The sequence below is a fragment of the Condylura cristata genome, unplaced genomic scaffold, assembly GCF_000260355.1.
Source record: "Condylura cristata isolate star-nosed mole 26May11 unplaced genomic scaffold, ConCri1.0 scaffold00001, whole genome shotgun sequence".
NCBI lineage: Eukaryota > Metazoa > Chordata > Mammalia > Eulipotyphla > Talpidae > Condylura > Condylura cristata.
In genome coordinates this window covers 34,356,566-34,375,963 of record NW_004567102.1, presented here as the reverse complement: position 1 = coordinate 34,375,963, position 19,398 = coordinate 34,356,566, and the positions used below count along the sequence as shown (strand labels likewise).

At 41.9% G+C, this 19,398-nt stretch overlaps 2 protein-coding genes across 5 annotated transcripts in view; one reads left to right on the top strand and one right to left on the bottom strand.

The window, feature by feature from the left end:
- The first annotated feature begins 331 nt into the window (after window positions 1-331).
- Window positions 332-19,398, top strand: part of PGM3 (phosphoglucomutase 3) — a 27,830-nt gene continuing 8,763 nt past the window's right edge. The window contains exons 1-7 of one of the 2 annotated variants that reach the window (XM_012721305.1): window positions 332-3,091; window positions 11,160-11,365; window positions 12,726-12,910; window positions 14,736-14,803; window positions 16,781-16,914; window positions 17,653-17,848; window positions 18,604-18,761. In XM_012721305.1, coding sequence (XP_012576759.1) covers window positions 11,162-11,365; window positions 12,726-12,910; window positions 14,736-14,803; window positions 16,781-16,914; window positions 17,653-17,848; window positions 18,604-18,761 — 945 coding nt within the window. In that variant the 5' untranslated portion in view covers window positions 332-3,091; window positions 11,160-11,161. Of the gene's footprint in view, window positions 3,092-9,231; window positions 9,337-11,159; window positions 11,366-12,725; window positions 12,911-14,735; window positions 14,804-16,780; window positions 16,915-17,652; window positions 17,849-18,603; window positions 18,762-19,398 lie in introns of those variants that run through there. The other variant, XM_004674056.2, reaches the window with a different exon arrangement.
- On the bottom strand, window positions 5,977-8,956 carry RWDD2A (RWD domain containing 2A). Of its 3 annotated transcripts, none has more exons than XM_004673653.1 (3): window positions 8,828-8,956; window positions 7,657-7,995; window positions 5,977-6,890 (listed from the first exon to the last, which is right to left on the bottom strand). In XM_004673653.1, exons 2-3 carry the CDS (start codon window positions 7,855-7,857, stop codon window positions 6,213-6,215), a joined length of 879 nt encoding a protein of 292 aa, XP_004673710.1. In that variant the 5' UTR covers window positions 7,858-7,995; window positions 8,828-8,956; the 3' UTR covers window positions 5,977-6,212. The 3 variants fall into 3 exon arrangements, with proteins under 3 accessions (XP_004673710.1, XP_012576763.1, XP_012576772.1); XM_012721309.1 differs by lacking the exon at window positions 8,828-8,956 and adding an exon at window positions 8,115-8,251 and having other exon boundaries at window positions 5,984-6,890; XM_012721318.1 differs by lacking the exon at window positions 8,828-8,956 and adding an exon at window positions 8,147-8,251 and having other exon boundaries at window positions 5,984-6,890.

The following is a 19,398-nucleotide window of genomic DNA, read 5'->3' as shown; positions in this document are numbered from 1 at the left end:
ACTATCCAAAAAATATGTGAGCCACATGTATAGTTTTTTTTTAAAGATTTATTTATTTACTCTTACAGAACTGGGGTACAGGCCAGAGATGCGGAGGGTGAGAGGATTCACCAGAGATAGAGTGGGGAGCAGAGCAGGCAGATCTACGAAGTACACTGCTGAGGGGAGCAGTGGGCGGGCCAGGAGAGGTCTGCCTTGCCATGTGGATCTCCCCTGGGGCAGGCGGGAATCGAACTCATGCTGAAGTGGCTTAAGCTTCTTTGTGCTGTGCTTTAACCCACTGCGCCACCAGGGAGGGCCCGCCACATGTATAATTTTTAAAGGCTTTCTAAAGGAAGAAAATGGTGGTCATATTAATACATTTTATTTAAACCAGCATATCTGAATATCATCATTTCAATTTGTAATCAATATACGAATGATTAATGAGTATTTTCATTCCAATTAAGTCTCTAAAATTCACATATTTACATCAAAGTCATGAGAACATAAAGAATAATGGAAATAAGGCAGGAAGCTCAAAGACATCTTTCCTCCCCACACTGAATATTTGACTTACAAAGGTAGTATAAAAGTCAACACATAAAGAAGAATGTTTAGGAAAATGATTGGGGGAACTGTTATACCATGTGGAGGAAGTTAAAACTGGAATCTGTTACACTATAAAAAATTAAACTTAAGCGGAATTAAAGACCTAGATATAAATGGTATAAATAAAAAAGTCAACAATAAATAATGTAACCAGAACCATGAGGTAAAAACTTAATGGCCTATTTGATTTATGGATGGGAAGGTTATAGCTGATGATCTATAGCAAATATTAAATAGTGTAAAGGGCATAGAATTTTAGGACAGTGGAAAAGGATAGTTGCTTTAGAGAGATGGATTTGTTTAGGCTCAGAAGCTTAAATCCTCAGCCCAAGGTAAGGTAAAAAACTAGAAAAGTGCTTATTTGTGCTTAAAGAATCTCTTTTTTCTTATTAGCTATAGGCTGAAATAACTGAAAATCAAGGTCATGCTTAATCCTGCTGGTTGCCAAATTTTATCAGGAGGGTAAATTTATCACCAGGCTTCTTATGCAAAAACAATAATTGACCAGGAGACAACAACAAGAATTTTATTTGCATTGAGGACCTATGGGTAGGAGATTTGCAGGATTTGCAATATTATAAGCGAGGCTGGGTCAGAGCTCAGAATGGTGTACTGAAATCCATGCGTCTCTGGAAACAACCCCTTAATTCTAGGCAAACCAAACATTCATCCTTTGCTCATCAAAGCAGGAGTACTTCCTGTTCTAAAAAGGTTGTTACTGCTTTGCTCCAAGATCCTATAATGACATCACTCAGTTTACTTCCTGCTTCTCTGACATGACTGCATCTCATCATTTCTGCAGACACGATTTTAGAATCCACCATGGAAAAAGCCAGTGTTGGTGTGTACAGTCAAACCCAGAAGACGATTTCTCATGAAAAGAATTCTAAACTGTTCATTTATATTGGGAAGACAGTGGGGAAAAATGTGTGTGGTTCTGTAAATACAGTGAGGAAGGATAAGTGTGGAGTGAGCCCAACTGATTGATAGGGGTTCTCTTGGCACAGGTTCTGGATTCAGTGTGCTCTCTTGGATAACTGAAAATTAACATGCTAGCTTGTTGGTTCACTTAGGTGGTTAAGATGTAGAATTAATAATGGCCCTCATTAAAAAGAATTTAAAATGTAAGCTTTTTTTGTAAAATATTTTCAAAAATAGGAACATAGGCTTAGATTTGTCACAGGCAATCGACGGCCCCAACTCAGTCCTCGCAATCTCCCAAGAGGTCCTATCCGTGACCCTTTTACTGAGACCTTGAGAAATACATTGCCGAAGGTAAACGTAGCATTCAGGAAGAGCTTTTTCAAAACTCTTCTAAGCTGGGAAGGTGTCAGAAATGTTTTGGGCCCCTTATTTTAATGGAGATATCAAAAGCTTAGGGACAGAAGTTCAGTCCAGGAGTTAGCAACTGGAGAAGAGGTGGTGACAGTAGAACACAGGTGCAGTGGAATCAGAATAGTTTGGGTTACAGAAATCTTTGGTTGTGGCCAGTAAATCACAGGATAAAATGTCCTGCGATAATGTTGAAATATTAACGACTAGGATAGCACTGGTACTGACCAAGGGGATGCCAGTGTGAACAGCTGGTACAGCCCCACCAGTGCATACCAGTTGAATAGCAGCTGGGCTCAGCACCCACATCTATGGGCAAACCACATAGGTGCTACTCCCTACTTGTTTTGCATGACAGCCGCAGAAAAGCCTGACATGGGCCACTGGCTAAAGCATCAAGACTCACCAGGTGTGAATGATTGTCCCAAAGGGAAGAACTCTGTAGGAGAAATATTTCCAACAGCTTCCTGTGAGGCCCCACTGATTAGGATAACAATACATCTTAGAAAAGCCTTTAGGGAATTATCTGGCAGCAGTGCCAAATGAAAACAAATTTCTGGGGTCTCAGAAACTGTTGTGGTCTGTAGGACAAGTGTATGTCACAGGAATAAATCCATTCTCTTATTTCCCAATGAAGATTTAAAATGGATTTTTTTTCTTCATTATGATAGTATCTCCACACTGCTGCATAACAAGAGTTGTTCTAGCAGGAATCAAATGATTTGCAGAGGTCTTGCCATCAAAAACTTCAAAATAAGCAGGGTTTGGTTCTTTTATTTCAATTTTAACATGAACTCTGGCACTTTCAAGAGACAAATGGGTATAAAAAAAATGACATGAATTTAATCACATGGCGATTCCAACTGAGCTGCTGCTGGTCAGGTTCTGTTTCTTGCATAATCAGTGGAGAACTATTGATTTGGTCAATGTTGGCTTGTTTTCCTTTATTCCAGTCGGCAGAGAGCACCTCAAGCAGTCTGTACAATCAATAAGCAACATTATAGAATCTCCCTTCAGGGACCATTAACGCCCGTCTCACTGTCTCTGCCAGAATACAATGCTTGATACTAGTCCTGGGCCATCTCACTGTACAGGGTGTCAGTCTGATCTAACTCAATATGCCCAAAGCATCTGGAGCACAGCCATCATGAGGCTTCCTAGATACTTGGTAAGATACATCATGCTGGAGGGTGGAAAATAAGTCCCATGAAAACAAGAGTGTACCACCTCAGGCACATTTGTGGATCTCCCAGTCTGGGGTATGTTGGGCTATTGTCCTCATAGTGGAGAACAAATAATGAACTTTATTACACCTAAGGCTAAGGAAGGCTCTTCGTGTTTGATGGGCTTTGAATTTTGTGTCTGCTGCTTAAATCCACTTATAGATTAATCCAAATGCTTCCAATTTTGGGCTTAGAAAAAGGCCTCTAGCTGGGGTGGACTGCAGAAGTTCTGCCATGGGTTAAGTATTTTCTGGCAAATCAGGAGTCTGTATAAAAAAGGGACTTTTGAGCAAACCATGCTTTGCCCATTTCAGAAAAAAATGCTGTCCTTTCAGCTTACTGTTGGGTTACTTGAGACACAAAACAAATGAAAGAAAATTGTTTTTTTCATAAATATTCTCATTCAGAGCCTTTTCAAGTTCTCAGAAGAGGTTCATTGTTACCATACTTCTGATTTAACCATAGGATGATCTATCAGCTCAACTGGCCCACTCAATTTACTTTGCAAGTATTCTCAGCCCTTATCCTAACACGTAATAGACCAGTAAGGAATGAAAAGTAAAGAACGTACTTGGAGACATGCTAATAAAGTGTTTTGAAGACACACAAAATTTATTGTGAACATTCTTTTCAAATAACCATTTAAAAATATATAATGTGTACAGTATCAGCATTCTTAAATTACAAGCAATAGTCTGATTCTGACTTTTCAAGGAAAAAAAGATTTTGGGTAGCTCAAAGTGTTGAACAAACAAGCATTCAGTGGGTCAGCAATGAGGATGTTACTGTGTACTTAAGCAGCAAGAGCTCAAACCTGCCTCCAGAAGACCCCAAAGGTCACTTGATTCCAGTCACTTTTCCAAATCATAAAAAGATCAGCTTCCCAAAATAAGTGTTGCATGTATGGAGGGCCAAAGGGTGGAGGCTGGGGGCCACGGGGAGTGGTGTGTGTTCCTATGGGCTATGTGAACAAAAGTAAGTCTACTATACATAGAAAGACTGAGTCTTGAAAATATATGTGTGTTTTTCCATATATGTGTATTTCTCCCATAATTTCTCCTCTGTCATTAATAGCCATGATTAGTGTACTTGAAGGAGAAAAGTATTACTGCATGCTCATATTGGACATCAATTAGAGAAGCTTCTAAAAATTATCAGAAATAGCTACAAAAGCAGTAAAGGGTTTATAAGCAGAATGTATTCTCTTCATTGATTGAATTCTTTTTCCATATTTTAGTGCTGTAAGCTTTTTCTTTAGCTACTTTTGCCAATTTAATTATAGAATAAATCACTGTGAGTAGTTTAGGTTCATATTAGATAGATGGCAAATACTATTTCATTTCAAAGCCAAAAACTGTAATGGAGTCACATCTACTTAGGGTGTAAAAACTTACAGATGCTACCTATACTTACTGATAATATTGGGAAGATTATATGGAAATGGTCTCCTAAGCTATTGGGGAGATTAAATGGGAAATTGTCTCCTAAACTACATTGTTCTCAGTCCTGTAAAGATTAAGACATAGTGGCATTGGAAGTTCATTGTAAGCTCCCTTTGGATACAGGTGAAATGTGAAGAGTTGACTGGGGCTTGGTTAGGTCCTACACAAGGGCTTGAAACAACTGGGCAAGCTGGATCATCAGAAGAGGCAGATTCATGATGGCAGTCTTTTCTTCTAGCACTGAGGTGTGCTCTGAAAAGTGCCAACAAGAGCACAGGAGGACAAGTGGGGCACTTCTAAGACCTCATGGTCAGAAGAGTCTGCTTAATGCAGGATCTGCTGGCCTGGCTGTGTCTTCACTTTAGCCTAGGGAGAGGTACCTCCATTCTGGACATTGTAAAATCAGAATACACTATTTCATCAAACATTCTAAAAGTTCCTTTGGCACACACAGCGATGTTTGGCATCTAACAGAACGTCTCGACAAGGGGAGTGAAGTAACCTCTGTTACTAAATCTCAGCACCCAGCTTTGGCATCCGGAAGGGACGAGGATATCAGTGGGTACCTGGGTCACTTTCCCTGAATAAGGGCAGTAGTAGAGACCAGAAAAGCTAGAGAAAGCTAGTTTCTGAGAAAGCTGCAGAGAGGCAGTTGGAGGAGAACTTTTAACACAGACGACACTCCCAGAAATTCTTGGGAAGGCATACTGCGTGATGTAAAGGATTGGTGAGAACTACTTAAAGGTTTATTACCATTAAAATACACTCATTTTGGAAAAGAGTGGTAAAGCCAGAGAGTTTGGAACTTTTAAAGAGAGGGCTTTGAGTTAGCAAAATGTTAAGCTTGAATTCTACCCACACCCCCAGTAAGGCAATGCAGAGACAACCACATTGGTCCTCTTAACACTCCTGCCCTACACCCCGATACAGTAATGCACATGGGCACTCTGGCACTGGGGCATACGGGCAAAGGGCAACAGTGCCTGTAGAACACTTGGCAGACAAAACTAGAAACTTTGTGAATAAGAAAGGAACAAAAATACTAGTCTCCTTAGTGTCATTAATCAAGTGAGATAAAGAGGCTGCCAAAGAATAGTGTATCCATCTTAAATACTTTAGAGACTTTATTATTATTCCTCTGCTGGAAATTTAGGTGCTAGTTTTACTGAAATAAAAACCTCAAAATAAGGGGTTTAATTTAAAGAAAGCAGTACACATCTGTTCTTATTTTAAATGAGTTACAATTGTTCAATAATAGAACACACGGTGATCTGTGCACTTACTTGTGAAAAGGAGAAATGTTCATATTTATATGTTCAGACTAATTTGACTATTGACATTAAGTGGGCTTTGGAACCCTCTTTAATCAAATCAGCTTCACTGGTTTCAATTGACTTTTTTTTATTGTTTTACAATTAAATAGTTTTCAGTTAACACAAGATCACAGAGTTAACACAATGCCTTTACTGTCATAAAGTCAACGGGCCTATATTTTATTACCAGGGAAAAATTTGGGAGCTAGATTTTTCACAGAGGACATTGAACAGCCACTGGTCCTTTTATTTTGGTCTTATCAACATAAATATTAACTTAGTGAAGTTGTAAACATAGGCCTTTTAACTTCTTAGGAGTCAGAACTTTTGCTTTCAATACCAAATAGTATCTGGAAAACATGCTCACTTTTGTGTTTTTTAAGAAATTCTAAGAATTGGCCCAGATTCATGTGATAGTCATTCCTTAACCCATAGTCACCATGGGCTTCAAGGAGTAATTCTTCAAAAGAATGGAAAAGGCGCAGATCTTCCCCATTTCCTTCAGTTTCTATACTTTCTGCATGTTTACAGGAAATATGTTTCCAATTGGGATACCTGATTGTGTGCCAGAATTCCTCACAGTGCTCTTTGAAACCTTCTACACAGATTATACCAGGCTTTCCTGTCATGCAAAATCCTGTCACATCTAACCTTTTCCCAATGTCCAAAATTTTTTTCCTTAGGTCCTGCTGATAAATATGGTGACTGTAGATCCACATTCGGAGGAATGTGTTCTTGGTTGGCTTTGCTTGTGTAGATGGTTCGTAAACAAGTTTTCTGTTCAGGAAATAGGAGGCACTGTTGTCTTGTAGCCACTGGATGGCTGCACACACACACAGCTCACCTGGATCAAAAGTCCCTACATAAGAAGTAAGACCTTTGTTCAGAAGTAACTGCTGCTGTCTGTCAAGCTCAGGTGACCGCCCAAATAGCTGCAACGCTGCATAGGGGTAGCTGTGAGGCATGGTTACTTGCAAATCAATTTTCACCTTAAAATGAAAATCAAATAGACGTACCATAAAATCACATAAGCTGGTTTACCAATGGCAACTGCATGATTTTGATAAAAGAATAGTTATTATTGTCAAGTGGCAGCTATGTAGCAGACACAAAACACTATGTACTGTAATTTATGCATTCATTCCTTTATCAAACACCTACCATGTATCAGGTACCCTATGAAGGGATTAGATGAATATGTAACTAGAGTAACAATCTAATCTGGGATTAGATGAAGGATGGGTATGCCTAGTACAGTGGTTTTCAGTGCCTATTCTATCTGTTATGTGTCCTGTATTAGTGGATAAATGAATCAGACGATAAGAGTAAATTCATTTTCAGTATTTAACTTTTCTGTCTATATTTGTTTTCTGTTTTATGGAGCTACCAATGAAACATGCATTCACTTCCTAAGTGCCCGTCTTTTTAAAGGTGATCATTAGACTGAAAATTATGACATGTGCATACTATAAAAGTTGGATTGGCAAAATACTGCATGAATGAACATAATGGGTTTACAAGATAGTAACGTTTTTTAAATAAAAACTCTAGGCATATTTACTAGATGATGTGCATATTTATATAAAATTCAAGATAAAACAATTTAAAGGACATCCTTTTTGCTTTTAAACAAATAAAGCAAACATGCATCTGGAATATCCCCTAGTTGTTTCTTGCACAGGGAGCTTCGTGTTCCAAGTGTTTCCAGTAAAAACTGGATGCCTTGCAACAATTAAAACAATCCAGGACACTCACCTTGGGCTCCTCAATCTGAAGTGTAATCACAAATTCGATTTTTGGTGGCAGCGCCTCCCTTGTGCCTTCCAGATATCTTCTTATATTCGTCAGAGCATTAACATCTTCAAGTTTTACTTCTCCTTGGTTAGGAAACATAGAGAACAGCATTTCCATCTCCAGCAGCTGAAGCTGAAGGCATTCTTTCACAGATGCGGACATGTTGCCTCGAAATCAATCTGCCCGGAAACCTGAATAGGCCCACGGAAGCTGGGATGTCAATTTCAGCGGGGTCCAGAGAAATTTCCCGAAGGTCCCTTTTTGCGGAAGCCGTTTTGCAGGAAAGCTATGCACCAAGAGCTGGGGACACAAATCGCGATACTTTCACTCTTTTGCTTTATGTCCTGACATCTAAATCTAATACGCACACCTCCCAAGGCGCTTCATTAAAATCCAGATTCCCGTCCCTCTCCTCGCACCCTCGCTCTCGATCTAGCTCCCGAATCCGCACTTTCAACAAGTGTCCCGAGCCAGGCGGTTGCAGGTGTTTGGCAGACACCTGAGGATGCTCCGCTAGCCTGAAATCCGGGAAAGGCAAGGGTCCAGCTTCCTAAGCCGCCGGCTCCCAGGTTTGGGCGGAGCTGGACGTTGCGGCTGGGGAGGCTGCAGTGCGGAGGGGCGGGGCTCTGTGCGGACGGCTCGCGGGTCTCCGGGGCACCGCGGCCCCAACGCCAGTTGCCTAGTCTTCCTCCAAGGACCCCTCCCCGGTGGGCTCATCCCCACTACGCGAAGCCACACGGCCCCGGGACAGCATCGTCCAGCTCCGAGGACTTGGGTCCACTGAATTCTGAGGGGCCAGTCTTGGGTTGGGGTTTACGGGTAAATAATAAAATGACGTTTAGTGCGGGCGGGAGCTGGGGTCCCAGAAATCTGTCCGGAACCTAAGGCGTGTGAGATGAACCCCGAGAATCGAGAAGAGGACGCGGACAGCCGGGTGGCGCTCACGGTGGACGAGGCCACCTGCTCTGAGGCCTCAGATCTGGTCTGGTGCCCGCCCACCCCCAAGCAGGACTACTAGGACCGCTGGTTTCCCAGGAACGTGGAGCCTGACACCCTTCGAGACCCAAATTTGGAAGCGCGTGCTGCGTATCTGCCTGTCGAAGTGTTCTTAGGGCCACCGCGGGGGCCTCACCCTTCCTGGTCTTTCAATAGAAAACAGCCCCAAGCCCGCTCAGAACCCGGATCCGCAGTTCCGCAGGCACGAGCGGCGCGCGACCGCAAGGAGGCGGGGCAGGGAGGTGGACCCTCCTCTGCCGTGATTGGCTGAGAGGCGTGCGACCGGCAAGGTGGCGGGGCGGGGCGGCAGATCCTCCCCGACAGTGATTGGCTGAGGGGCGTGGCGCCGGTGGTAGGGCGGGGCCTGCGGACCCTCCCCCGTTATGATTGGCTGAGCGGTTCGCGACCGGCAAGGCGGCGGGGCGGGGCGGCGGACCATCCCCCGTTGTGATTGGCTGAGGGGCGTGGCGCAGGAGGTGGGGCGGGGCCGCGGACCCTCCCCCGCCATGATTGGGTGAGGGGCGCGGCGTGGGCCGGAAGCCACGCAAAGCCACGTCTGCGATTCCCGACCGGAGTCCGCTTCCTGGAGCGCGGCTGGGGGACGCTGCTCGGCGCGCTGGAGGCGGAGAGCAGGCTTCCTGGAGGGTGAGTGGGTTCCGGAGGTTTGGTGGCGACCGGAGCCAGTTCCAGTCCACAGGGCTGGGTCGACTTACGGGCTTGTGGGCAGTGTGCATTCTGACCTGCGAGCCTGCGCCGCACACACCCTCCCGCCGCGGGGCGCTGGGGCGGGCTGGCGGGAGGTCTGGCGCCGGGGGTTCTGGCCGCCACCCTACCTGGGTGCAACGGGTCTCTGGTTGGAAGGGGAACGAAAGAGGCTTTGAAAATTGTGGTAAATGAGGATACACTTAATTTTTCGCGCGGACGTTGTTTGGATTTAGAAAATTGACTTCTGATAAAAGGATTCACATATTCATTGAAAGTTCATGACCTAAAACGCAGTAAAGGGCGGAGGCATGTTGTTGTGACTTTATATTTTGGGGGATTTAACAGGACTAGTTTACGCCCTATGAATAATCAAACTACATCACCAACTGGTCAGTTACCAATGTTTTCAAGGTTGTGAAAGAGATTTAGTCACTTTGGACAGAATTAAAATCACCTTTCTGAACGCTAACTTTTCCCAATGGCACAAAAGCAAACGTCCTCCATCATTTCCTTTAACTTTTGCCCACTGAAGCAATGAAAGACAATAAAACAGGGAGGGTATTGAGGCTGACTATGGACTTTTGTTCAGCTGTTGGCTAATTGGTAGTGGAACTGACCCAGAAAGTGAATGTGTATAGTAAGTCCAGTTGAGGTTGGAAACCGCTATTTCCTCTTGAAATTGGAATTCCCAGAAAAGGAAGAGCTAGTGGGCGGTGGGCCATTGTTTTATTTTTAAATAAAAGGAAAGTGTAAAAGGAAGATGTTGCCAGTTGTAGAGTTTTAATTTAGAAGAGTGTCCTGATCCTAATGAAAGTAGAAAATCCGCTGCAGCTGTTTTAGGAGGTCTGGGCAGTCTTGGAGTGGAGGATGTTGCCTTGCATTTTTCTTTTGGGAATAGGTTTCAGAAGCATGAGAGGACTAACAAAAGAATGTCACAGACTTCCCAAATAGTTTGGATCTGTCCTCCTAGTCCACTTGAAGGCCCCCTCTTAAGTATTTCCATTTGTACATGAAGTGTGTTTTGGTCTTTATAGGGTAAGTGAATTAATCAGGCTCTTTGCACTGCTGGCATCTGTGGTCTTGATTATGCTAGTGCAGGAGGTACTTGGGATCTTGGGCTTGGGGTACAGGTGCTTGATTGTGGATGCCTGAAGCGTGGTTGTGGGCATGCATGAGTTGGAGCACCTGAGCCCAGAGGCCAGGGTTATATAAGGGTGGTGTCAGAGGCAAGATGGAGAGAACTCCAGAGAGAGCCAGAGAAAGAATAATTAAGGGGGTCGTAGTGGGGGGGAATGGACAGCCAGGCTGGCTGCCAACCAGCTAGCCAGTTTCCCTGCCGAGTGTGCCTGTGTACCTGGTTCCCTAATGGAGCATTAAAGCCTGAAAAACCCACTGAGGGCTCCGGGACTCTCCTTTTTCTATTCTCTTGAATTGAACCTGCCCGAGCTCTGGAGCCAAAATGGAAGATGATTGGAGACAATCTGATTTTTGCGTCCATTCAGCGCTGGGATAGATTGTACTGCTTGGGTAGGATCTTAGAAGGTAATGCTAACCCACAGGCCTATACTGTCATCTTTTCTTGGTCAAACAGGGTTCTTTTGGGGGAGATTCAGAGTGGGGCAAGCCTGTTTGTTCAAGGTGACAATAATTGAAGCAAATGGTGCTTGAAAATTTGCTTGTTAAATTAATAGTAATCTTAAGCTAAATTAATTCATACTCAGTTAATTTAACCAACATTAAATGAACATTTCTTTATTTTGTAGATATGGATTTAGATGCCATTACCAAATGCTCATCATTGCATGTCAAGCCCAGTGGACTCATTCTTCAATATGGGACTGCTGGATTCCGAACAAAAGCAGAACATCTTGATCATGTCATGTTTCGAATGGGATTATTAGCTGTCCTGAGGTCAAAACAGTCAAAATCTACCATAGGTGTCATGGTGACAGCATCACATAATCCTGAGGTAATGCTTTTAGTACTTCGATAAGGGAAATCTTTGCTTTAGAAACCTGTTTACAAAAATAAACCCTAGTGTCTGGGCACTTTGACTCAAAGTACACATTCTAATTCTAGGAATATGCTTTGTTCATAGGTCCTTTGAATTTGAAACCATTTTTGTTTGATAGTAGTCATTTATTAGTGACTCCTTAGAGGGTGTGGAGAGAATGAAATGAGATGGTCATATTTTGGAGAGGATTCATTTTAGAAAAATAACAAAATGTTCTTCCAAGTTGTAATAAAACAGTATCAGTAATAAAAAGTGCTACTGTGTTAAACTTAGAAGATTAAAGAAACTGGAATCGGTAAGTGGGAACAGGGCAAGTATTAGAAAGGATACCACATTTTAAATTTTCAGATAGGTTTTCTAAAGCTAAGCTATTTTCTTTTCCAAATGAACAGCCAAACAGTTGGCTCCAGGACACAGAATTGTTTTTTGCACTGAACATCAATGAAGCTGATGGTTTTTGTGTCGGTAATAATTAAATTTTTATCAAAGTACTCCTTTGACACAAATCAGCTATTCTGCACTGCCTGTAGATTGCTTATATGTGGTTTGAATAATATGCTGGGGATTAGATTTGAGCTAAATCAACTGCTAGTTAAATTATGTAGATCAGTAATAGATTGTAACTTTCTCATCCCCCCTGCAAAGAGGAAGACATCGCTGGTCCAATGTCAACATTTGAATCACCATAAATGTGAATATGTCTAATTGTCAGAGCACTGTAACTGGTTACTTACGTGTAGGCAAAACCCCACACTTCTTGCTAGTTCCAGAAATACTTCTTAAAATGATTCTGAGCTGTTTGTCCTTCAGTTGACATTTACTTTGAGCTACACTTTTCTCTGTCCAAGGGAGCAGAACTGTCAGTTTTCTGCTTCTCTTCTACCCACCGGTTGCCACCTGACCCAGATTGTTCTTAAGAGTCCAGAGTCATAGCAAGAGGAAACTTAGGTGCCATCACTATGCTCCACTTGTGCCCCCATTGGTTCATTGATGTGAATGTCAGGACTACAGCCTTTTAGAAAAGCAAGTACAGCACCATGACTTACAGAGTGAGGAGTGACATAGATTCAATTACAACACAGACATTAGCTGTATGAACATAAACAGGTTGCTGTTTTCTTGAGCAAGATTGGCAAGTAACAGAATTAATAGTTAAACTGATACACATGGCATCAGGCCTTGCTAACGAGTGAAACACGTAGTCCAGACACCAGCCTTCACGATTAGTAACAGGTGAGGCTGTTCAGCCAACTGGCTAATTGACTGTTTTTCTCTCTTTTTTTTTCTACGTGCCAATGACTGTTTTTCTCTTAAGGAAGACAATGGTGTAAAATTGGTTGATCCTTTGGGTGATATGTTGGCACCATCCTGGGAGGAACATGCTACCTGTTTGACAAACGCTGAGCAACAAAATATGCTGAGAGTATTGATGGACATCAGTGAGAAAGAAGCTGTGAATCTGCAACAAGATGCCTTCGTAGTGATTGGTAGAGATACCAGGTGACCAGTGCACTGGGGAAAGCAGCTTTGGGAATCAGATGTAAATGACGGCAGCAGTTTTGGTGCCCAAGACAAATTGAAGGAATGAAGTCAGGTGGAACTGCCCTGGGACGCTTCTTACCTGCATTAGGCGCTAAATCACTACTGCACCTTGGGTTTTGGAGTCCAGACCCCAGCTCTGCAACTGTATGAGTTTGGCTGCTTTATTTCATCTTTTGGGACTTCCATTTCCTGCTCACTTCTACAGTGTTGATGAGGGTTTACAGGGGATTTTGAGGATTACCTGAAATAATGTAGGCAGAATACCTCTTTTCTGGCATGAGGAAAGCATTTAGATGCCTCCCACCTTTTTTCTTTAGATTTGCTTCTTTTCCCTAGAGAGTAAGAACACTTGATTCTAACTCTTTTTAGAGATTTAACCTGTTAGTATCGGATCATATATTTCCTATATTTCCATCATTTTCCTAGATTGGATTTAACTAGAAAACATTGACCAGTGATGTTATTTCTATATAGTTAGATTTTACTTTCCTTTACAAAAAAAAAAAAAAGGGGGGGGTGCCTTCCAGTGGCCTAGATATTAAGTCTTAGTGTTATCATTGTTATTGCCTGAGCATGACCCCCAGCAAGGGGACTAACCCATATACGGGACCTCTCCTGTCTCACCTGCTGCACCCCTCAGCAGTGTATTTCAGAAGATCTGCCTGCTCTGCTCCCCCTCCCTTCCTTTCAGCCTCCATACCTCTGGTCTACACCTCAATTCTTTATGCAAAAAAGAAAAAAACAAAACCAAGAACTACTTGTAAAATGTTAGGTCAGATGTATACTTTTTGAAATATAAACTTTCTCCTTTGCTTATGATCTGGTTTATCCAGAGGTTTTTTTAAAAAAAAAAATGTTAAGATTGATTTATTTATGCATACAGAGCTGGGGTACAGGCCAGAGGTACAGGGGCAGTAAGAAGATTCACCAGAGACAGAGTAGGGAGCAGAAGAGGCCAACTGATGAAGTACACTGCTGAGGGGAGTAGCGGGTGGGTCAGGAGAGGTCTGCTGCGCCATGTGGGTCACCTCTGGGGCAGGGATCGAACTCGTGCTGAATTGGCTTTAGCTTCTTCGTGATGTGTTTAAACCTGCTGCGCCACCAGGGAGGGCCCTACAGGAAATTTTTACTCTGTCTCCTAATGACTTGGACTGCTGTTTTATCCTTAATATGTTTCCAGAGGTAATTCCATACACCACTGATTGGAATTTATAGGGAGGTAAAGTTCCATAAGTAAGTCAGATGTCAGGTGACTACACTCTTGAGCAAATTATTAACCTGCAGTAAAGTCATCCAGGTGTATTTGTTTCTTACCTGTTAACTAGTTTAAATTATATTTAACATCTTTTTTTGCAGTGCATTTACACGATGATTTTTATTTTTAGATATTCTGATTTTTTAAAAAAAAATAGGTCCTGTCCTTGGTGGTCTCATACCTACTACATCTGCACTGTGCATGGTGTGCACATTAGGGGTTGACTTCACTGGTTTTAGGTGGTGTGTATGTTAGTATGATATAATTAGTGCACCCTTTATATCTCTTTCCTAAACTTATTAAGTCAAATCATTCCAAGAACTATATTGTGAAAGGCTACTGAATATGCTTATAGTATACTAATATTCTCTCTTCAGAGTTTTCAAAGTTGATAGGATTCAGTGCAAATGCAGCTAACTTAACCAGTGTTCTGAAATTTGTAGCCCATCATTTTCTGCTTTTATGTTCAGGTCTCGTGACTGTTGGTTTCAGGATGGAAAGTATTTTTTTCTTTCTTTTCCTTCGTAGGCCCAGCAGTGAGAAACTTTCCCAGTCTGTAATAGATGGCGTGACTGCTCTTGGAGGTCAATTCCATGGTATGCTATTGCCCTGACTTCGAATGAAGTCATTTTTTAAAAACTTAAATGACTAAAGTAGTAGTTGTTTTAGAAAGCTTGAACATACAGCTAGACTTTAAAACATGAACCAGGTATACTATTAAATTTAAAGAAAAAAATTTTTTTTCTGGACATGCATTTATTTTACCTACAGAAGATTTTATGTAAGAAAGTCTGACCTTTAACTTCTTTATACAAAAGCCCTTGAAGTTACTTGATGAATCTCATTCTGGGAGGCTCGGTCAATCCTAGGTATTCCCTCATCGCTGCTGATGGGTGGAATCAGTTACCTGTCAGATAGTGATGGGCAATGTCTTAGTCCTATGTGTAGTCACAATATTTAAGTGCCAATAGCTAGTTATTCCTGTAATCTAATGAAGAATTAACTACAACAAAACACAAGGGAGGCTAGAGTCCTCTTCTCACGTTGACTGCCCATTGTGAGGGCAGTGGTTCCACTGTGCTTGGAGGTGAATATTTTCCGAGTGTCAGTTCTTACTAAACAAAAAAATCCTCTCGACTCTTTCGACCTCCTTTCTAGCCCCTCTTGTTTTCGACCTTCACAGTTAACCTGGCCTCTTCTAAGAGCTTGTTCCTTGTTTATTCTTACAATTAGTTAGTATTCAGCTTTTTCCTTGCCTCTCCACTGAAGTCTCTCCCTGACATTTAAATTTTACTTGCCTAACCCAGTCACTCTTATTAACCTGCAGCCCAGGCCCCTGGAGAGTGTAGGGAAGCTGCAGGGGACCCTGTGGGCCTCTTCAGACAGCCACATGAGCTTTGTAAGGATAGAAAGGATTGCTTTTGTCAGTTACTCATAGGGATTTGTTACCTGAAAGTAGCTTTCAGACACTGTACTCTAAATGTCTGTTTCACTGATGTCTTAGTAACTTTCTTACTGTAACCTCCCATTCTTTAAGCTTCTTCCTTGGCTACTAGTCTTTATTTTTATCTCTGCCATCTCTCCCAGTATGGGCCTTCCTCACTTCTGTCACTGTTCTTGATTTATGAATGATCGACTTTACTGCCATAGCTCTAGCTACATATATATTCTTTTATCTACTCATTCATCATTATGATAACTGGCTGTGTTCACCCCTCCAGTCACCAGTTTCACTGTATCACAACTGCTAGTGAAAGACATTTGGTGACATGGCTATTTGTGATTGTATTTGAAACCAAAATGTCAATGAATACTTCGATTTCACATGCTGTGCATTTATCTGTTTCATTAAAAAATGGAGAAATGGGCCCTCCCTGGTGGCGCAATGGGTTAGGGTACAGCACTGCAAGCTAGCCACAGCTGCTTCAGTGTGAGTTAGATTCCTACCTCTGGAGGTGACCCGCATGGCGCAGCAGACCTCTTCTGACCTGCCCGCTGCTCCTCTCAGCAGTGTACTTTGTCAGTCTGCCTCTTCTGCTCCCCACTCTGACTCTGGTGAATCCTCTCACTGCACCTGCACCTCTGGCTTGTACTCCAGTCTGTATGCATAAATAAATATATCTTTAAAAAAGCAAATGGAGAAATGCTGGAGACTTGGACCACTGACAGGCTAGGGCCTGCAGTTTGTAAAGCACTGGTCTGAGTACTGCCTCCAGGGAGATAACCTGTCCTGTCCCCAGATTCTCTGCCCTAGACTATTCTTTTTCCCATCCTCATTCATCATTTTGTTCTGTCTCTTAAGTCATCACTTTTCAAATTTTTCAGTGTAGAAAAATTTGAGAGTAATTTTTTCTTTTTAAGACTAAATATATCCTTATCATATTACCAAACTGTAATATGCAGTTGTGATGACTATAATGGAGGCTTGTGCATATGGACAGCCTGAAAGGTAGTGTCTTGTGTTTCCAAGAATGTATGTTTTTAAACATTATTTGTCATCCTGAAAATCCCACTGTAATCCACATTTTTATTTTTTAGGAAATGTGATAAATTACTTTTTGTACTTGTGACAGATTATGGCTTGTTAACAACACCCCAACTGCACTACCTGGTGTGCTGTCGAAACACCAGTGGCCAATATGGAAAGGCAACTGTAGAAGGCTACTACCAGAAGCTCTCTCGGGCCTTTCTGGAACTTACCAAACAGGTAAAATCTCTTATAAATGGTTGGAGTTTAGGCAAATGAGTAAAGGAACATGATCACTTCAACAGTTTATCTTAGTTTTTTTGTCACTGCTCCTTTTACTTAAAGGAACTGTGCATTTCCTTTTCTTTTTGAGATTGCACTGTGGACTGGCCCTCGTATCTGCAGCTGGTTGCAGCATTGACTTGGTGCTGTTCACTTGGCTATAGTGCAGCCTGAAGTGTCACTAGGGTGAAAAATAGGATGTTCTTGCTTATGGCTCTGATAAGTACTTATTTAACTGTCTTCGGTCTTTAAGGCTGTTGATGTTGTACTGGAGGCTTCTGTTGTTGAGAAAGGGAAATTTTCTTTTTAGGTATATTAGCTTATTAAATTGGAGTGAGATTTGAGGAGTATAATTCCTTTGATCAGCAGACATAATTTTATGTTATTGTCAGGCACAGCTAACCAAAATGAAGCCTGTCTTCTCATAGAGTTTAAATTCTGGGGTGAAGATTGGTAGAGAGGACACTAATAATTAGGAAACAAAACACATACCTGAGGTGGTACATGCTATGAAGAGAATGGCAGATCATTCCTCCTGTGATAGAGTACATCTGATTGTGTGCACCATTTTGTTTCATGAGTTAAAATAGATGAGTTCATGGAAATAATGGAAATTTGTTTAAATGTGTATATGCTTTATGGTTCACTCTTTTGTAATTTCAGTTTTTTTTTCTTTCACATCTTTTCCATTTTAAGGCTTCCTGTAGTGGAGATGAACGTAGATCTCTCCAGGTTGACTGTGCCAATGGCGTAGGGGCCCTGAAGTTAAGGGAAATGGAGCGCTACTTTTCCCAGGGACTGTCAGTACAACTTTTTAATGATGGAACCAAAGGAAAACTCAATTTTCAATGTGGTGCTGACTTTGTGAAGAGCCATCAGAAACCTCCACAGGGTATGTGAACAGTTTGTTTTTAGAACCCTTTGAAACCAATTTCATTTGCAAACAGAGGTGACCACGTGAATTCTAGTCACACAGCTGGTTCGGGCCCTGCCCCTTTTAGACATCCAGGCATCTTTCCATTTGTCACTGCCATTCAGAACATGGTGTAGTCCTCACCCTGTGTAGGAAACCTAGTGGGAGGAACAAAACCTGAAAATGGCATTCTAGGGCGGTGGTTCTCAAACTACTCCTGAGGTTCTGATTCTCTGTCTCTATAGGACAGAGATTTGTATAGGATAGAGATTTACATTTCTATCAAGTGCCCAAACTTCATTGACTGTGTGGTTTTGGAGCCCACACTTAAGGACCATTGATCTAAAGGACAGCAATAGTAAGAAACATTATTTTTCACAATCTAGACACATGGTGGAAAGAGAATTTAACTCCTTAATCGTAAGTAAGCTGCTGAGGGGAGCAGTGAGCGAGCTAGGTCTGCTACACCACGTGGATCACCTCTGGGCGGGGATCAAACTCTGCAGAAGCAGCTGCATCCAGCTTGCAGTGCTGCATCCTAACCCGTTGCACCACCAGGGAGGGCCAGTAAGTGGATATGTTTATACTTAACACAGAAGGCCAGTTATGATAGGCTTAAAGGAAGATCATTTTCCCCTCGTAACTAATGTAAGAAAAAACCCTAAAATTTTTTATATTGGGTTTTATTCCCGTTTCTTAGACTGAAATGATTATCAAACTGTTCTCTGTGCTAGGAATGGAAATGAAGTGCAATGAGAGATGCTGTTCCTTTGATGGAGACGCTGACAGAATTGTCTATTACTATCATGACACTGATGGTCATTTTCATCTCATAGATGGAGATAAGATAGCAACACTAATTAGCAGTTTCCTTAAAGAGCTCCTCCTGGAGGTAAGGGGGTGAGTGGGTGACTGACTGCTCTTTAAAAATAAGACCTACTGGTGAAGTGATTCCATGTCAGTCATTGGAGTGTTTCAAAGGCATATTTTATGGGAAGTTGGTTACATTTGTGGCCAAAATGCAAAATGTGTAATTCTAGTCATTTCAGCATTGGAATCCAGTTTTGGAAGCTAAAGTTACTTTTATTTAAGTTTTGGCTTCTTCATAACTTGACACTGATAAAAGTTCACCATTAATTCTGCAAAGCCTAGATAGAAAATTTAATTATTGGAGAGATTTATGTACTATGATTATGATGAAACATGAAAGGTTTTGCTCTTTTGAAAAGCTTAGGTTATCTTTTGTAAAATCTCAAAAAGTTCTTTAGGTATTAAATTTTACTAAGTAATTAGGGACCAAGGAGCTATAGGCGTCTTTAAAAAGGTTTGCTTATAAAGGATTTTTTTTTTAAAGATTTATTTATTCATATAGAGCTGGGGTACAGGCCACAGAGCGGAGGGTGAGAGGATTCACCAGAGTCAGAGTGGGGAGCAGAAAAGGCAGATGATGAAGTGCACTGCTGAGGGGAGCAGCGGGCGGGTCAGGAGAGGTCTGCCTCGCCATGTGGATCACCTCCCGGGTAGGCGGG

Excerpts from the sequence above, each read along its gene's own strand:
- RWDD2A (XM_004673653.1), bottom strand. The coding sequence starts at position 7,857 with ATGTCCGCATCTGTGAAAGAATGCCTTCAGCTTCAGCTGCTGGAGATG. Across the intron at positions 6,891-7,656 it reads TTCAGATTGAGGAGCCCAAG|GTGAAAATTGATTTGCAAGT; the intron begins GTGAGTGTCCTG and ends TTTCATTTTAAG.